At 43.6% G+C, this 20,541-nt stretch overlaps 1 protein-coding gene across 1 annotated transcript in view; it reads right to left on the bottom strand.

Moving 5' to 3' along the window:
• The window catches only part of HOMER2 (homer scaffold protein 2), a 120,760-nt gene that overhangs the window by 16,084 nt on the left and 84,135 nt on the right, over positions 1-20,541 (bottom strand). Inside the window, exons 4-5 of the mRNA XM_083183996.1 lie at positions 12,506-12,598; positions 2,994-3,130 (exon numbers count right to left, since the gene is read on the bottom strand). Coding sequence (XP_083040122.1) covers positions 2,994-3,130; positions 12,506-12,598 — 230 coding nt within the window. The remainder of the gene's footprint in view (positions 1-2,993; positions 3,131-12,505; positions 12,599-20,541) is intronic.

Raw genomic sequence — 20,541 nt, forward strand, 5'->3', positions numbered from 1 at the left:
CCTAGGAATCCTTCAGAACCAGTGTCATTATATGCAAAGTGCTTTGCACAGACACATATGTAACAGGTAATCCTACAAATGGGACAAAAGTGGGTATCCAATTAGCCCTGAAGAATCCTTGGGGCCAATGGATATTTTTCCAATGTTTCTCCAAATTTTTTTTTAAATTTCAGGCTATTAGATCGTCCCCAAAAATATATATATTTTCTCCAAGAACGGACACATTCAGTAACACCTGTGTGGTTTCAGCCTCCACTGCAGCCCTGTTTTGGCTTTGCCTGCCTGAGGCAGGTGAAACAAAAATCCGCTTCAGGTCGCAGCTAATTGGATAGTCTCAGGGAAGGCAATTACTTGCACTCGGTGATCGCAATTAAATACTGCCCAAAGACCCTGAATAAGACCTCAAAAGCAAAACAATGCTAATTGACCCATGCAATATGTATATAAGAGTAACCACTATTTTAGTTACCATTACATCCAATTCACATTAGGGGGGTATGCATTTGCCTGCAATCAGTAATCACGGGTCATTTATTCGCTTTTGTTGGCTATTCAATTATCCTCAATAAGAAAGTGCGAGCAAGCTGTGGATTGGCGAGGATTGTTCCTCCTGCCTCCAGCAGGCGAAGTCAAATCCCTGAAAACAGGGCTGTTTTTCTTTTTTAGGCGACCAAATACAATAGCCCAAAGAAAAAAAAACATCAGGGAAACATCGGCAGTTTCTTCTTTAATAACTGAATTCCCCCCAATATCTAGTACTAAAGTTAGATTTGCCTGTGAAATAAACAGTAAGGACAAAAAAAATACAACAAAAATAATTATTGGGAACATGTGGTCTATAAGCACGTAATTTCATGGGGAGTGTGCTGTAAACCATAGTTATAGAACTTCTTACAATGCTAATTGTGCTATAATTCCATTTATTTTATAATGACATCAGGCCTTAGGGAGTAGCGTCAAAAAATCTGCTCTGTACTGTAAATTCCCCAATTAGCTGTCTCATCATTTATTACATAAGTCTGCCCTGAGTCAACATAGAATATCACATCCGATCAGCACATACTCATTTAACAATAATGCATACGCTACAAGATTCATCTTCCCTTCAAGGTTTCATACAATAAAAGACTTTGATTGACAACGCCGCTTTACAGGCTGTATATACGTAAAACTGTGTCAGACAATACTATGAATATAAAGCAGGGCGAATCTCTGAATTTTTCTCATAAAACAGGGGAATCTGGTAGGATATATTCTCAACACAGTATGCATAAACTACAGCAAGATAATAAGGCAATTCAAATACAAGCTCCGACTTGTTCCATACGGACCTCAGAGCTGGATATTTTAGTAGCTGTGAGGCAAGGTCTATAATGTTTTCTGTACCAAATGTCAACAATTTAATAAAGATTTTTTTTCTTGGTGTATAAGAAGAATGTCAGATTCCTAGAGCGATTTCTAGAGAGTGATTCAAGACAGCTGAAGACAATGGTTTGTACTGTGCCAGGAATAGCTAATTCCTTGCGGCTTTTTTCCCTTTTTTTTATTTTTATTCCTCATATGTGAGCAATGAGCAATGTCACCTTAATTTACTGTGACGTCTCAGTGAAATGCTGTTCATGCTTCTGCCCATGGGACAAACCATAGTGCATTTTGCCTTCTGGACAAATGACGACCATGTCCTTCACAGATTTAAGGGACAATAGCTTAAGGCTCCAAATAATGCAGCGCAATTCTATTTATATCTAAATCCAACCAGAAACCTGGCATAATAGGAATAACACTGTAATGGGCGCTTCAGCTCACAGAAGCCAACTGAAAACACAGGCCACGTTACAGCTCGGATGGGGACTACAATCATATATTGTGGTTAATTAAAGTAGAAAATAATTAAAAATAAACATTGGAATTTGTTTTTAATTGGAGAAGTGTTAAAAGAGATGAATGATATGGTTATGATCTGTTTTCTAAATGCCTATGCAAAGCACGGAGTGCAGACATAGGACACAAGGGTGCAGATTTACTAAAGATTCTAATAATCAAATAAGATGATATTTCTCAAAGCAACCAATCAGATTCTATCTATCATCTCTCCATTGCATCTTATACCCCTTTCACACCAGCCAAAAATTCCCGGGCTGGCCCCAGTAACAACCTGTGCTGGTGTGCAAGGTTCCCGAGCCAAATTCATGGCAAAATTTGCCGGGATTTGAACTTTGCTATGTAGCAGGGTTGCTCCCGCGGCCAGCCCGGGTTACTGACTGGTGTGAAAGGAACTTACCCGGGCAGCGGGATCCGGGCAGCGGAGTCCAGACTGCGGAGATCCAGGCAGCGGCAGCTGGGCGCTTGTAGTGCTATTTGCCGGGCAGCATGGCAGGAAGCGCTGCTGGATTTGAAAACATATTGAAAAGACTGGCCGGACGCTCTCAGCCAATCAGCATGAAAGGGTCCAACCCGGGTATGTCCCTGTTTGAGCCCTAGACTGTATTCCCAGGTAAGTCCCTTCATTTTCTGGTGTGAAAGGGGCATTAGAAAATGATAGGCATAATCTGAGGATGGCATTTCATGCCCAGATTCCTAGGGTTTATGAACAATTAATAGGAAAAAATTACAATTACTAGGAAAAGCTTTAGTAAATTGACCCCTATATCCAGCCGACATAACCAGAGCAGGACGCAGTTCTCATACAAGCTATACAAACACCCAAAACAAAATTGAAACCCTTTATATAGTACAGAATTCATAACTATTTAATTTATTTTTACTATAACATTTTAACCAGTAAATAACAAACGCCAATCAGCATTTGTCCAGCAACGACGGTCAGGGGAGATTAAGATATTAGAGACAGAGAACATTGCAGGCACTCTAAAGTAGCCATTGCAATAGGAGAAAGGAATTCTGGCGGTAGCAACGATCTTATCCCACATAGGCAACCTAGAGGACAGGCAGTTATGAGTGTGGGACTGTTAAGCTCAATTCTCACAAATCACCTTTGTGCAAGGGCAGTCTTTAGTTTATCATTCTCAATCTTCAGCTCGGTGTCAGGTGGACCATGGTAGGCCTTTTCATCATCCGTCCCATTTACACTAGATGCTCGCGTAGAGGATGGCGTTTCATGCCCAGATTCCTGGAAAGAGATGACCAATTAATAGGAAAAAATAACAATTACTATGACATTAAAAGAAATGCATGTTTAGCAGTAACTGCGCAAGGGAAATAATAGCATTGGAATGGTTCAGATGCACACATTTAATCCAAAAGTGGCTGGAATATCATTTAAACCCAATTTTAGGTAACTATATACTGCTGACATTACTAGTCCATGATAATTATATAAATCAATACGGTGGCCAAATTAGGACATGCTTATACATGATTGAGTGACTCAACTCTTTTCTACTTTGTCCCTTCTTTATCAACTATTGTGGACTTTATCACTGCTCCGAATAGTTTTCTTCTTAGATTTACTAACTCCGGGGAGTGTCTAAAAATGTCATCTTAGAAGAATTACTGGGGCAGATGTATTATGCCAGGGGTAGAGATAAAATAATGACAAGGCACCAGCCAATTAACCAAACAATTGTCAGCAAGCCTAGAGACATTGACCAATGGTGGGACTACTGTAAAAAAAAGAGGTATATACAGGTTGAGTATCCCTTATCCAAAATGCTCGGGACCAGGAGGATTTTGGATAACGGATTATTCCGTATTTTGGAATATTTTAATATTTCAATGATGTATTTTGAAGTATCTTGCATTTATGCTGTATAAACACATAATATACACACAAATATATTTTATTACCACATAAAATACACACAAATATATTTTAATTGTTCAAAAAACAAGGTTTCAAAACGTGAAACAAAATGTGTGTACTATCTCAGCACTGAATTTGAATGCCAAGCAATCATTGTCTTGCACATATATAGTGCCAGTTACATACTGTATCATGTCCCCAGTGATGCTGTTACAAATGTCCCCAGTGAGTTTTTAGCAAAAAAAAAATTTTTTTTCACTTTCTGGAATGTCCGTATTTCGGAATAATTCGGATAACGGATATTCGGATACGGGATACTCAACCTGTATACACACACATCAAAATTTACAGGTGTGACCACCATTTTTTGCATTGTCCTGAAAAGAAAGACCATGTGTACGGGTTATGACCTGTCCACCATGGCAGGTGTGTCTTGCCTGGTTCACTGAATAAGAATATTTGTACAACTGCCTCCGTCCCCCCACCCACAAACAAAATAAAAAAAGGACGACCATCTGCTTGGTGCAGGCATGTTTTTTCTGCCTTGTGTGAAATTTCTGTAACATAAATTCTAAGATTCCAGACAAAGACAATTGTCTACGAAATCCCTAATGATCACATTACACCAATACCGATACTATGAGAAGTACATGGCAGGCATCTTCCAATAGCACAAAGCAAATGATAGAATAATGACTGCACCCAAGATACTGCAGCCCTTGATCAACCCCAAGATTCCTAGAATCCTGAAGAAATATATACACAGTAACAGGTGATCATAGGTGCTGTATCCTCACTGTGTGAACCCGCACACTATATTTAGTTCTTCCGTCCAGATGTCCCAAATAAGACACTGTTAACTGACCTGTAATCAGTGCCCTATATGCACATAAGGATTACTTTCCTAACCAGATGGAAGGGTCCCCCAAAAGGCTGAAGATCACCAACGCGTTTCAGGCTAGTAAAAGCCCTTTTTCAAGGGGTCACCTTGAAAAAGGTGGGGACCTTTCCATCTGGATAGGAAAATTACCCAATAAACTTGCAAGTACCAGGTGTCTCCCTATTTTATTTTATGGATTTTTTTACTTGTTTTATGGAATATTGGACTCTCCCTATTTTATTTTATGGATTTTTTTACTTGTTTTATGGAATATTGGACTATGTCATAACAATAAAGTGTGTTTTTTACTGCCAATTGGAGTGGATAATTACCGATGCCACAAATTGGGAGAGGAACCTGACGAAAGATACCTTTCAAGGAACACAGGGCCCTGACCAGTGAGTTTTTATTTCAACGGTCTCCGGTTGTGGGACTGTGGTGTTTATGCCTTGAAGCTGTATGGTGGATCAGAGGGAGTGTTAAATATGTGCCCTTATGTGCACATAGGACACTGATTACAGGTCAGTTAACAGTGTCTTATTTGGGACATCTGGACGGAAGAACTGAATATAGTGTGCGGGTTCACACAGTGAGGATACAGCGCCTATGATCACCCGTTTCTGTGTATATCTTCCAATAGAGAAATTCCTTGCTCTCCATATAGGAGTATATTAGGATTTACAGGAATGTTTCCCAGTTTCCGCTTATATCACAAAGCCATATTATTAAGGGGGAGATGTATCAAAACTTCAATAAAGCCCAGGTGGAGAAGTTGCCTTTTGCAACCAATCAGTTGCTAGCTACCATTGCATAGAATGTACTTTGTCAATGATACCTACAACCTGACTTGTTGTTAAGGGACAACTTCCCCAGGTGTCCTATTTAGAAGGTTTCCTACATTTCCCCCGAAGGACAGTGCCAGCCTTCAGCTATTTACATCGGATTTTTAAGAAATAACTGGATAGCAAACTGTTAAATTACCTGTCAACATATGGGGCCAGATCTATTAAACAGAGCACAGGCTGTAAATTGTAATAGCACACTACAAATCATACAAGGACAGCTTCCTACCATTGGGATGCAATTAGAATCCCGGCGTTTGAAATCCCGACACTTTCTCCCTCTATGCGTGTCTACGACACCCATAGATGGAGAATACGCTCGGCACCAGGCCCGCTGCATAGCGAGGCCGCAAGGATGGGCGATCCACGTCCCCCCCTTGTCAGGATTTCGGCGTCGGGATTTTGACCACCGGAATTTAGTACCAATCCCCTACCATTACCTTATAGATTTGGGAATGCAAATTAAAAGCAAAAAAACTAATTGCTCACAGCTGCACAAAACCATAGACCAAAAAATGTAAGTAAAAATAATCAGTCACTAAGTTACTAGATCAACAAAAACATAAAAAGGGGCACATTTATAAATCATTGGTTTTTAGACCCGATAATTGTAATTCCTCATAACCGCTATCTGTGGTAATAACACATGATATACCACACACGTACGTTTGTTTTTTAAATCACATCCAGGGACAGGAGCTCTGACAGAAGTGATCGTATTAGCAGTTACTCCACCTGTATAACAATGTGTGGTATGTTTTTGTAAACATTAGTGGTATGTTACATTCATAAACAATATTCCTAACAAAACACTAATTCCAGTAATCCACAAGGGTTTACAAAGTATTATACGCGGATACAGAGGAGTGTGTGCTGCTAATTACATGAAAGTAACGTGTTCGCTACAGGCTAAAACATTTAAGTGGAACAGCATGAAAACTGCATTCACCCTGTGGTGCAATATGAATAGAAATATGTAGAAATGCAGGAAAAGGCTCCTAACACACTAACAGTCACAGAAAACAAGCACTTTTCTTCTGCATGAAAATCGAACAGCAGAAACTGCCCATGGCCCATTGAAAAGGACACTTGTTTAGTATATTTACAAAACAATAACCTGTATTCTCCGGTATAAAACAGACATACCTCCTGTGGCCTGATTTTCACGGGACAGTCCCGCGTCCCACCCAGGGGCCAGCAGTGTGCCGTGGAGCGGGGGGGCAGTTGGGAGTCCCCCCTGCTACTTGCTATTTGCATATAAACTGGGTACTCTGCTCGGTTAACATTTCTTTCGGGAACCCCACCCGTGAGACAATGGCGGACAGCATCCTCTACTTTATCTGCGAGGATGGAAGAGAGAGCTACAGCCTCTGGGTACTTTGTGGCATAGTCCACCACAGTCAGGATGTACTCCAGCTACTGGGTATAGCTAGGGGCCTCACAATATCTATGGCAACTCTTTCAAATGGCTCAGATATGACTGGCAATGAAATCAGAGGGGCTCGGCACATACCTCCAGATATTCCAACCAGCTGGCATGCATGGCAGGAGCTACAGTAGGTGGCTGCATTCCTGTTCATGTGGGATGCGGTCATTTGGTCTACCGCATGATTGTAGACAGTCATTAGGTCAACATGGGAAAAGGTCGACATGGGAAAAGGTCGACATAGGAAAATATCGACATGGTTCTAGGTCAACAGGTCATTAGTTTGACACTGTCTAGGTCGACATGGGGTTTTTCACTGTTCTTTGAGCCGACATGTACCGACAGGCGGTATTTCATGCCCTACCATCCACTAGGGCGTAGTGGGAGAATAAAATAGTGTGCCGAGCACAGTGAGGCACCGCGCCTGACACATTGCAAGCGCAGCGAGGGGAAGCGGTGCACTTTAAACTGTGTCCATGTCTACTGTGCTGACATTCTGGTAAAAAAACGGTGAAAACCCCCATGTCAACCTTTTTTTCCACTATTTTTAGTAAACATTCCATATAGATCTAGGGAACAACCAACTGTCTGCCAGGACCCTTGTCCTCAGGTACCTCGGAGGCATTGGGCTCACTATATTACAGCCCATTTTGTACAAAAATCCTGTCTGATCTCAGCAAGGCCAAGGTAGGATCCATTTATTGTTCTGCCTTGAATGCCTCACTTTTGAGCAGCTGATCTGTGTGGGGAAACCAGGCAGGTAATGGTCCCCTCTCCCCAGGACAGTGTCTGAGCTGGTGACTTCTACAGGAGGGGAGGGGTGTGGAGGATCTCTTGCTGGTGAGTCCCCTTCCCCACATGCAGGGGTTAAATCACAGCTTTTCTGGTCTGCTGCCCTCCTTCTCAGGACTGCTAGTACATGAGTTGCATTAGTATTCTCCCCAACCCCTGGTAACAGAACATTTGGTAATGATACATCACACAACTCTACATTAGGACATGCATTATGACACACTTCTGCCCTGTGAAACTGCAAAGTGTTCGGTTCTGGTACACACAAGTCGGCAACAATCTTAACATCACATACATTTGTGATAATGTTATGCGGATCAGCAGCGGTCACCTGAGGAACAGAAGCATTAGCTAGTACCACAATCATTACCAACATCACTTTAATTTACATAGGGTAGTGTGCATTATCCCTGGATCAGTCACCAAAAGCACACTTGCAGGTAAATTGTCCAGCACCCCAATATCACGGATGGCTCTCCCAACCCCCCAGTCAAGATATACTCTAGCAATAGGAACATCAGGGTGGATCCCTCCCACTCCCGCTACAGCAATAGTCTTTCCTGGGATAAGGGGTACTTGTTTCCTAGCACGGCGCCCCCGATTTTGCTCGAAGTGCATCTTATCACATCGCAAGCAATATAGCTGCATTCGCTGTGATTCGATTTTTAATTGTACAAGCACCCTGATGGGTGCTTACAATGTTAAATGCACCCCCATTGTCAACGCCACCCCGAAGCGTAGCAAGGGGCGGCGGTACGAGTCCTCCTTTTCATACCCCCACTATCCACGTCGGCGTGGAGTTGAACTTAGGTAGTGTGGCGAGCGCAGCGAGCCACTGAGCCCGAAGCGTGGCGAGGGGCCACGGATTACTTTAAATGTATTCCGCGACCGCTCGCCACGCTTCGGGCTCGTATTCTGTGTCCGCTCGCCACGCTTCGGGCTCGCCACACTATCTAAAATCAACTCCACGCCGACGTGGATAGTGGGGGTATGAACAGGTCGGAGGACGCGTACCACCGCCGCTCGCCACACTTCGGGTTGGCGTTGATAGTGGGGGTGCATTTAACATTGTAAGCACCCATCAGGGAGCTTGTACAATTAATAAACACATCACATTGCATGCCATTTGTTGGCATGCGATGCTATGCGATATTTATTGTACAAGCACTCCTGTTAATTTAACGGGAAGATCGCATCGCATCGAACACCACTAAATACGGTATGCGATGGGCGCCGTGCTAGGAAACAAGTACCGGATAATGCTTTCCGGGCCCACCAGTACTGAATCTATAAGAGTCAGATCTGCACCCGAGTCTATCAGCCCAAGGGCCACCTTTTGTCCTACCTGGACTGGTTTTAGATGGTCATGGGGTCTCTCCTGAGGTATTCCTACACACAGGACCGTGGCCACAGGTTTCCCGACTGGGCCCTCCACATGAGATTTCTTCTTGGGGAAACAAAGTGATGTGTCCCACTTCATTAAAACACCTACGCCAGTTGCCAAAACAAGTCCCCCCCCTCCCCCACCCCACCCCATGGAACTGGATGCGAATTGAAGTGTGTTGAAAAATCGACAGGCCAGAATGTGCAATTTTCATGGCAAAAAAGCGCGATTTTTACGGCATCCTATTAAGTTGGAGATTTTGGAAACGTGCAAATTCCTTTTTTTTTTAACTAAAAATCTCAAAAGTCGGGATATTTCATCTCATTAAGGGGGAAATTTACTAAAGGAAATTTGTAAAAAATAGGTGTATTTGTATCCAAAAATACACTTATTTTTGACATTTACTATCCCGAAAATACGGCAATTCGTATTCGTATTGATAGCACATGAATACGACTACGAATTGCCATATTTTTGGGATAGTAAATGTCAAAAATAAGTGTATTTCTGGATACAAATACACCTATTCTTTTTTACAAATTTCCTTGGTACTTATGAGTTATCTGGGCGCCCGATTTTTTGATTGTATGCCTTAAGTTAAGGCATACAATCAGATGCGATGCGATATTGCATTGCATCGCATCGCATCGCATGCGACCATCGGATGCGATGACCCGATTTTTCCATAGGAATCAATGTTAAAATGGACTGAGTCCATTTTAACATGGAATTCAATGGGGAAAAGGGGTCCTTTTCATACCCCTACTATCCAAGTGGGCATGGAGTTGGATATAAACCTGTGGCGAGCGTAGCGAGCCACCGAGCCCGAAGCGTGGCGAGCGAAGCGAGCCCCGCGAGGGGACGGTATTCTGTGTCCCCTCGCGGGGCTCGCTACGCTCGCCACAGGTTTATATCCAACTCCATGCCCACTTGGATAGTAGGGGTATGAAAAGGACCCCTTTTCCCCACTGAATTCCATGTTAAAATGGACTCCGTCCATTTTAACATTGATTCCTATGGAAAAATCGGGTCATCGCATCGCATCCGATGGTCGCATGCGATGCGATGTGCCCGATCCGACCCGATTTAGAAATCGGGCGCCCAGATAACTCACAAGTACCATTTCCTTAAATGTCACCTGGAATGTCTGACCTAGTGAATATCCTGCTACATACTGTAGTTGCTAAAGCAACATTTTAAAACAAGGCTCTGCATTACCATTCATGGGACACCAAATGTAGAATGTAACAAAATGTTCAACGCAAAGGATTTTGATCCTACAGGGTCAAAATAGAAATTCCGTACAATACGTTTTTCTGCGATCAGATGGCACTATAAGGAGAGACGTGTTAAAGCTTTGAGAAAGGGGATACGTTGATAAGGCAACCAACCAGATTCTACATATTTATTTAACAATCTATAAAATGACAGCTAGAAGTTAATTGGTTGCTATGCTCATCTTCTACACTTCATCTGGAAGGTATTGTAGATACTGGGCCATATTTAATGCGGCCGGCGAAGGGGTTAAATGGTGAGGATCGCAGAAAACAAACCACTCTCACACCGACCGCTCACCCTATTCAATGTTCCAGGGGAATCCTTGCTGTCAGAAGACGGCGAGGATTCACCCCAAATGGCGGGGTTTGCAGCTAATGCAGGGAGCCTGCTGCATTATGCCGCAAACCTCGCTGATTTTGTGGCCGCACACGCCGTTTCCGTTCGTCCTGTAAAAACCCAGCGGCGTGGAATCGGCGTGTCCAGGGGGGTCAGCTGAATACTGACCCATGAGCTGTGGCAGTGAGCAATCAGCACTGCTAGCAAAAGAGCATTAATTACTGCTCATTGTGTGCTTTGTGAAAATACCCATGGCAGCCGAGAGGAATGCCGGGCCCCGGTAAAATTTTGGGGGCGTGGCCTAAGTGTTGGCAGCGCGGGCACCTCCCACTCTTAGCCCACGCCCCCAAAATGTTTAGAGGAGGGTGAAAGAAAACTCTTAAAACTGTAATCTCAGCAGCAGCACACACCTACAGCATGTGCTGACAGCAGGCTCAGCATGACCTCTCACGCTGTCAGTGAGACACTCATGCTGAGCCTGCTGTCAGCACAGCACATGCTGTAGAAGTGTGTGCTGCTGTTGCTACCCGGGAGGGACATAGGGGGGAGGGAGGGGTCGGACCAGGGCCCCTGCGGGGCCCCTCCAGCAAGCCTGGGTCCGGGTAATTAGTACCCGCTCCCCCCCCCTCTCGGCTGCCCTGAAAATACCAGCTTATAATACAGTTGGCAGCAATGGTGGCTTAATGGTACCCATACACGGAGCATTATTCCTATGTGTTGAGCGCTCCTGCCCACATCACATCACACAGTACAAAAAGTCTGTGCAGACCATACTTTTTGTACCAGATCACATTGCATCGCCCCGTGTATGGGCACCTCTAAGAAAGGCAACAGGTGTATTGGGATCCCCCGACCATTTAAAAAAACAGCCTCAGGCTGTCATTCAATGTAAACTGTAGTTCTCACTGCTGCTTTATACTGTATAGGCTACACTATTTACAATCAATTAAGAATACAAAATGGCTAGCCACTGGTTGGAGACCACCATATTACATGCAGTGCCATATTTTCCATTGGGCAGTTGCCCAGGGGCCCAAGGTTTCAAGGGGCCCACCCCAATGGGGAAGATGGCACTGCCCATGGGGAGCTTCTGCGGCCGGTGGCGGGGATCATGGCAGCAGGGAGAGCGTCCGGCCAATCTTTCAAAAACCAGCAGTGCTTCCCGCACGGCAAATAGTGCTACAACAAGTTCCCACCGCTGCTGCCCGAATCACCACCGCTGCTGCACATAGGTGTGTGTGGGGCCCTCAAATTATTTTGCCCAGGGGTCTGCTCTAGTGTTAAGATGGCCCTGATTACATGGGCCTATGAAATTGCACAGCAGACTCATTCAGCCATAAAAGACATTTGGGCATGTGCTGCATCTGTACATTATCATCAGGATAATCAGCATTGGACAGCGAATGCTCACTACTTGCTGAAGAGGTCAGACCATAAGCAGCGGCACGATTCTACACACAGACACATACAGGTTTTATAAATACACACAAGCACTATTTTTGCCCTGGGGTTAAGCAGTAACAATAGCAATTAGTCATGGACTGGAAGTTTTATTGGAAATCTATGGAAATGCTTGAAGTGACGGGCAACCACTGGGTCTCCTGCTTTTCTACAACATGTTCCAGCTTCACATCAGTCCACAATCATTCGCAATTTTATTTTTAATATATGTGAATATTATGTATTGGACAACATTATGCATCTATCTCAAAGTCTTATGAAAAGAATGTTTTCTAACACAATAATTATTCATTACATGTTCTTTACAAGCCAGTACAATATGTATGAAAGCAGGAGAACTCACTTGGGAATGGTTACTGGAAGTCTCCATTTTTTCTTGCGATCGATCTCTGGCTAATTTTGCAGCTTCTTTAACTTCCTGGAACTTGTCGGCAAACTGCGAAGGAAAAGCAGGATTTATAGTTCAGAAGGTATATCCTAAACCAGCAATGTTTCTCATTATATGGTGCAAACACTCATGTACAGATGTATAAAGGGTACATAATAAAAAGCTAAATAATCTATACGTCTATCTATCCATCTGTTATATTGTATATACAGAGCAAACCAGATTGCAAATTTTTCCAAAAAAAAGGAGGTTACCACACGATGCTGCTTATCAACGTTTCGGGCTTTAACAGCAATAACCCGTCATCAGGATAATATACATACACACACATATATATTACAGAATAACTTTTAGGAATAACCGTTTGCTCCAGCTAATATTGTTTTAAAGTAATTCACTAGTTACAACATTATTATAATGCTAGGCGGCCAGTGCAAAAATTTCACATGCAAATAAAATACAATTAATTTTATAGCAAGGTTGGTGGTTTGTAGTAAGAACCTGTTCATTTGTAGCCATTTCGATGAGAACACAGGCCCTGACCGATTAATGTCCAGCATGCTTAATTGCTGGGCGATAACAACACTGCTCCTGAAGAAAACGTGTTTACATGCGTTAATCCGGATCCATAATGCTGGACAATTCTCCGGGACCTTTCTAAATTCTCCTCACAAATACAGGAGACAGATTATTCAACCCTTTATCTGGTAACTATTCAACCTCATGTACAGTAGTTGGGAAGGCAAAGTGGGGAGATGAGAGTAAAACCGCACCGATTGGTGGTAGATGTCCACTCGAGTATGTGTTAGGTTTGAGGTTAATGGGTAGGTCTGTGATAACTGACAATAGCCTTAGTTTAAGGTGTATAGGTCCTGTGCACTATCGAGGAAATTGGCCTCCGAGTGCCGGTTTGGTGGACTGTCAGTGGTGCACCCCGGAGTATAAATATAGTATTTATGGGTTTCCAAGGGAGGAAGAGAGAAAAAAGATAACTCTGGCTGGGGGCACCCTTGAATCACAGACTAATATATGCAATAATCTGCTGTATTTAAAATTTATAATCTTTATTGGTATGCTCTAAAATAATGGTATATCTGGTCCTTAAGATTAAAATGTAAGCGCTTTGAAAATATATGGCGCTTACATTTTAATCTTAAGACCAGGTATACCATTATTTTAGAGCATACCAATAAAGACTCATAATTTTAAATACCGCAGATTTTTGCATATATTGGTCTGTGATTCAATGGTGCCCCCAGCCAGAGTTATCTTTTTTCTCTCTTCCTCCATTGAAAACCCATAAAAACTATTCAACCTCATTGGTGCATTGAACTGTTGCTTTAATCCCCTTCACTGGAGCAAATACCCATCCAGACTGTATTTAATATATGCCCCTTTTTCCTTGACCTACTAAGAGAATTCTCTATAGATAAGGTCTAATTTTTTACATTGGGCAGTATTCAATGAAAAAAATTCTCTGTGCATGGCGAGAGATTTTTTCTCTCGCCATGCACTCTCCATGTTCCGGAGCCTCCTGCTCCCACTATTCAATGTATTTAAGACTCGCCGCCACTCGCGGCGAGTCTTAACCCCTGCAGCGGACGAGCGTCCGTGGCAGGGAGCTTTCAGGGAGCCGGGGGACGGAAGCAGCCAGAGAGATTAAAGTCTCCCTGGCTGCTCCAGAGGAATGTGGAGGGGAGGTGGGCTCCCCGGGACCAAGGCAGCACAGGCTGCCCCCCCCTATAGCCAGCGGGGGACCCAGTATTCACTGCACCCGATCGTGCATATTGACGATCGGGTGCAGTGAATATATGAATATCTAATGAGCGGCTCGAGCGCTCCGGCCCCCTGCTGGCTGCACTGTGTAAAAAAAATTAAAAAAAAATATATTTTTTTAAATTAAATATATATTCATGTGCTATAAGCACATGAATAAAAATAACATGCCCCTTCACAGAAAAAAAAACCTGATTGTTTGACACCAAAATTAAAAAAAAAAACCTTTTAGTTTAAAAGTTCACATTCCAGCTCTCCATCAAAAGATGGAGAATTTCTACACAGAGAGAGATGGCGAAAATCAATTAGAAAGACGGCGAATATTTCACATTGAATAGGGTTGCTCGCTTTTGGAGAGCAAAATGCTCCGTCCAAGGCGAACAAAGCACAAATTCTCCATAAAACACAGAGAATTTTTCTAATTGAATACTGCCCATTGTATAATAAATGCATTATATTGGTTAAATGGTGTAACTTTTTTATTCAGTAAAACCTAGCTATGTATACTTCTTTTTCTTTACACATATAACACAGGGAGCTTTACACACTCCCATATACAGCTGCTTTAACTGTACCTCTGCCAGAACAGATGCTAACTGGTAAGACCGCCACCTAGTACACTAGCACTCTTACCTGACGGTGGAGTGACTGCGGACCAGTAACGAAAGCAATGTGCAGCTGTGGCGGGTGCATAGCACGGATGCATGCTGACGTCAGCTGCCCGCTCCCGGCAGGAACTGGCCCTTCCACGTACCCATGGGAAAGCCCAACTTTCACCCATAAAATGCCGGGTCCTCCCATGGGCGTGCCCCGGTTTTGGCCCCGCCACCCACGCCCCACAGAGAGCGGCCCGGCGAGTGTGTAACTCGCTATAGCCGTTCATTATCTGGGTTTGCACATGCGCAGAAATTTGCATGTGGAAACACCGGCCATAGGGCTGGGGCTGATTTCGGATCACTGAGAGCAATCCTAAATTGGCCCCATAGTACACATCTGTACTAGTCAAAATCTAATGGGTACACTGTGTCCTCTCTCAAATTGGGATTAAATACAAAAGGAATCCCACCATGTGTACGGGCTTTAAGACTTGCGACGTGATAGGATCTTTGAGAAAGCCACCGATGCACTAAGGCGGGGAAACACGTAAGTTTGCAATATCTTGTGGCTATAAACTACTGCTGGCCAGCACCCGCACTGATGGACTTGAAACACAGCTGAGAGGTGGACTGGAAACACAGCGAAGACTGCAAGTATAACACCCTTGCCCTTGTTAGTTAAGCGGAGTGTTATACCTTGGATTCTCAGCATTTTTAAAAACAATTATTATGTTACCTCAGCAACAGTTTTCTTGAGGTTATATAGAAAAGGCAAACGGGCCTTTATTGAATGGATGAAATTTTTTACCCCTACTAACCAGTAACTGGTCTAACAAAATACATGGGTTATGATGTACTAACCACTGACACTTTAGAACCACCAGCCGGTGTGTATGAATTTGTATTTTATGGTTTACTTATTTAAATCTTTATTTATGTTAAATCTGTTTTTTTTTTTTTTATCATTGTCGCAATTGGCTATTTTTCCATATATTAAATACTACCTATTTTCATTCCCAGGCCCATTTGGCCTTTTATATGGCTCTGGGACTATTCCCAACTGTAAAGTGTAATAAAGAGGGTGTCCAATCCCGGAATCGGCGGGATCCCAGTGATTTGGCCCTCAAAACTCCAGGATTACAATCCTGGGATTGGAGTTTCCAATCCCAGGATTTTGAGACTAGACTGCGCATGCGGGCAGCGTCTGAGCGGGTGCTCAGGCGCTGCTTGGCTTCTCCCTTCCCTGGCAATGCAGCTCTGCGCAGCATAATGAGGTCAGAGGTCATGCTGCCCAGGCCGCACAGCACAACTTGTCCTGGGCGAGCTGACCTCCTGCCACGTCTATTGCATCTAGGCTTGGCACCAGGACAAGCAGCCTGCCCACCCGGCTTCTGGCAGAATTGCCCCCCCCCCCGCTACACCACATAGCTCCCCACCGCACTGCACCTGCAAGTAAATATGTGGGGCAGGGTTTTTAATTATTAGGGATGCCAATCCTAGGATTGGGCATTTTTCAATCCCGAGTTCTGGGATGCCTAGAAAAAATGCCTAGTAATGACATATACATTTCTCTATATAGTGTAAGCTTGCGAGCAGGCCCTCCTATCTTTTGACTGTCTAACTCCCCAGTTTGTTTTATCACTGTTTCCAATTGTAAAGCGCAACAGAATTTGCTGCACTATATAGGAAACTGTTAATAATTATGCTGATGCCATATTTAAGCAAGCTCTGGGACCCTTGGTTTAATTTAAATATGAACTAACCTGCCAGTCAGGTGTATATTACTGCACACTTGCACGTTTGTAAAAAACCCTCAATTTCTAGTTAATTTCCACATGCTGAAAGGGATAATGGGAGTGATCCAAAATATCTATCAACCAAAGATGTCTTTATTCAATTACAATAGAGCAAATCCTGTAATTGGGTCTGTTTTTGCCAATGAGAGTCTTGGAGATCTGTCAGGAAATTAATAGGGAAACAGCACAGGTGCCTCAGAAAAACAGAAATGTTTTGTGGGTGGATTGGCTACTAGTTGATGAACGGAACCAGCTGAATCTGACATATTGATTGATTCTAATCAGTGATGTAGAAAATATATAATCAGCAGGTGGCATAGACATGATACACTGACAATTACAGGCAGCATAAAGGCTTTCAGGGTCCCTGCGGTCTCACAGAAGTTTCAAGTTTTTTTTTTTCTATTACGGTGTTCAACTTTAAACAGGAACGGCAATTTGTATGTGGCTGAATGTTATGATGGCAGGGAAATGGATAGTTTTTTTTCTACATTACAGTGCCATACACATAAACGGGAGCTCTAAAACCTAATGCAGTAGTAGAATATACCAGTGTTTCTCAACCTCGGTCCTCAAGGACCCCCAACAGTGCACGTTTTCCAGGTCTCCACAGTCACAGGTGACATAATTAGCTCCACCTGTGATCTTTTAAAATGTGCCAGTGAATAATGAGGGCACATGTGCACCTGCTAGGTGACCTGGAAAATGTGCACTGTTGGGGGTCCTTGAGGACCAAGTTTGAGAACCACTGGAATATATAAATCACTTGAAATGAATAATGTCATTCAGCAGCCACATCTAGGAACTCACGGTTGTTGACCAGAAAGTCATGATTTGACTGCATGTACAGATGACAGAGGGGGTTACTAACAACCTGCGGGAACACCCATCATTAACCATATAGGGGGTTATTCTGGTTTACTCCTTCTGGCAAATTCCTTCTTGGATGGACAAAACCATGTGCACTGCAGAGGAAGAGGTTCCTTGTGCAGAGAGAGTTAGATTTGGGTGGGGTTTTACTTCAAAGTGAGATCTATATTGCAGTGTAAAAATAAAGCAGTAAGTATTTACCCTGCACAGAAACAAAATAACTCACCCAAATCTAATTCTCTCTGCACATTTTACATCTGCTCCCTGCAGTGCACATGGTTTTGTCCATCCAAGAAGGAATTTGCCAGAAGGAGTAAACCAGAATAACCCCATTATGTATACAGATCAAACAATATGGACGAAAATATGGGTAACAATATAGTTATCATGTATATAATTTAGTAAAATCGGCTAAAATGTACTCAGCTTAAGGGGAACACTAACAATGCAGCAGGATGTGTTTGAGTTTTACGCTTAATATTAATGCCAAAGCTCAAACCTGCCAGAAATCCGCCGCTTTGTAGATAATATCCCCAACTGCCTGATGAAATGAGTCCCAGCCTCAGATGGAGGATAGCGCTGGACTCAACATAGAAATGTGTTTACATTTAATGCATAGTCTTTCACCTTTAAGGTGAGTAATAACATTAATCAGAATGCAGCCAACACAATAGCAGTCATTTCCTAATTAATATTAGTGAAGCAGTGCCTTGGTGATGTCACTGGTTCCTAGCAAATTGCAAGGTTTCAACTTTATCAACCTCCCACATTGATGCCTTCACTTGTGAAGGTCCATTTTCAAAGATGATATCAGAGGTGCGGACAAGAGACTGAAGCACTACACAGACTGCGCACACATAGATCTACGTGATGTAAGAACAGACTGGAGTGTAGACATGATTAAGACAAACATTTAAGTTATTTATAGCGATTCGGAGCAGTAGGTTTGGTTATCTTAAACCATCATTAGTGCCCTGTGATTCAGTGGTTGCCATGGTTATAAAATAAAATTAAGTTAACCCATGTCTTACTCTATTGCTGCTGCGATTAAATTGTAATTACTTACTGAAGGTGCTGACACTATGATGCAACTCAGGATCACTTAACATTAGAATCTTACTTCAGCAATTGATATAACGCAGTCTAGCTAAAAACAGGATTGTTGTTTGTCTGTATAGAATACTGAAGTACACTCTTGTTCTGCAACAAAATAAAACAATCAAAAAAAAGATGTGAAGTGTGTACCAGAGTGTACTTTGCGGCACCACTAATAGTCCTCTAAGCCTAATTGAGAATATATCTTCATGGTGCTTGCTTAAGTCATAGCTTGGAACAAGCACAAAAAAAAGATACTTATGTATTCATCATAAGCTCCGTTGAGACTATTTAAGAATAATGCTTTCCAGCAGCTGCAATAATGAGGAACAATGTGTGTCAAATGTGGGTCAGACACTGGCATCCAAATACACAATGCACTGCTTTGCACTGATACCTTGATAGAAGGATATTTGGGAAAAATGAAGGGAGCAAGAGGTGAGTGTGACCGATGAGGAGGGGGGAATAACATAAAAGGTAAAAGTTAAAGTAGAACGTAGGCTTTGGTACATGTAGGCAGTGTACATGATAAAGTCATCCCTACTTGCTATTTCCAATCACACAGAACAGTTCCTGGAGATTACTGGTTGTCCTGGTGTGTCCTCCTGTGGCAAGAAGCCACACATGTCTATAATGTATGTTTGTGGAGCCCCGTCTATATATATCGCAACCTGCTGTTTCTTTTAATGCAAGGTTTTGTTCTTCTCTGTAGGACACGGTCAGCATTGGGGTCTGTAGTGTTGTCGGCTGTGACGGTGGTGGACCAGTGGAGGGCGCTGGGAACCGGAAGGAGGGTGGCTTGATGTATGGTGTAGTTATGCACTGGGATACCAGGGAACAGCCAGACCAGAGTGTTGGTGGAGACCAGGAACAGGGGCGTGGAGACTAACTCGCCTGTGGTTTTCACCAGGGAGCCCTGTAAGGAGCTTTAGATTTTGCTGCACCCGGCGGTCATGGCCCCCTGCCCTGGTCCTCTGATACTGAGAATACAGGACTTGAAGGCAGGACTAGGGAACAGGAAGTCTTGAGATGATGGATAACTGCCAGCCTACGAGCTGGAGGTAAGAATCAATGGCCTGGAAGCCGGGGATGACAGTAGGCAGCCTGGAAGCTGTAAGAGTTGACGATGGCCTGGGAGCCGGAGATAACCGTTGATAGCCTGAAAGTCTGAGATGCCTGTTGACAGCCTGGGAGCCATTAGGAGTTGTCAACAGTCAGGACCTGGATGTCGACGGTTACTGACAACGGCCAGGACAAGGATGGAGATGGTCACTGATGTGGAGCAATAACAGGAGTTGACCTGGGAGCCAATATAGGTGACTAGCCTTGGAGCTAGCAGGGATAGCTAGCCAGGACCAGCGGCGAACTCTGCGGGGGATGGCTGGAAACTCTACCGCAGGGATGGATTAAGCAGCAATGACTGGCAGGTGAAGGATCAGCAGCAACAGGACACAGGAGATGTTAACGCTGGAAGTAATGGATAGCCTGGAGCCTAGGAACTTCTGACACTGGAGGCAAGAACTCAGGGAACAGAATAAGAAATTGTTCAAGGCAAGGAGGTTGGGCCAGAACCCTGACTTATATCTCCCTTTCCTGTCTGTGATTGGCTACGAGTTGCAGCATTAATCAGAACCAAGAAGTACCTTAGAATACCATGATTCTAGCACAGGAGTACAGCACAGAGTTCAGGCCAGCAGACAGCACGATTGGCCCAATCTGTCAGCTCACCACAAATATGGCGGTGCCCATGCAGCATGGGCCCAGCGTGGAATTGGCAAGGGACACCACGCAAGACCCAAGGGGGCACAGGGGACATAGCGCCATGATCCGCAGCCAGAGGTGACACAGGCAGTAGGCG

The sequence above is a fragment of the Crinia signifera genome, chromosome 4 (assembly GCF_055691185.1).
Source record: "Crinia signifera chromosome 4, ASM5569118v1, whole genome shotgun sequence".
NCBI classification, from domain to species: Eukaryota; Metazoa; Chordata; class Amphibia; order Anura; family Myobatrachidae; genus Crinia; species Crinia signifera.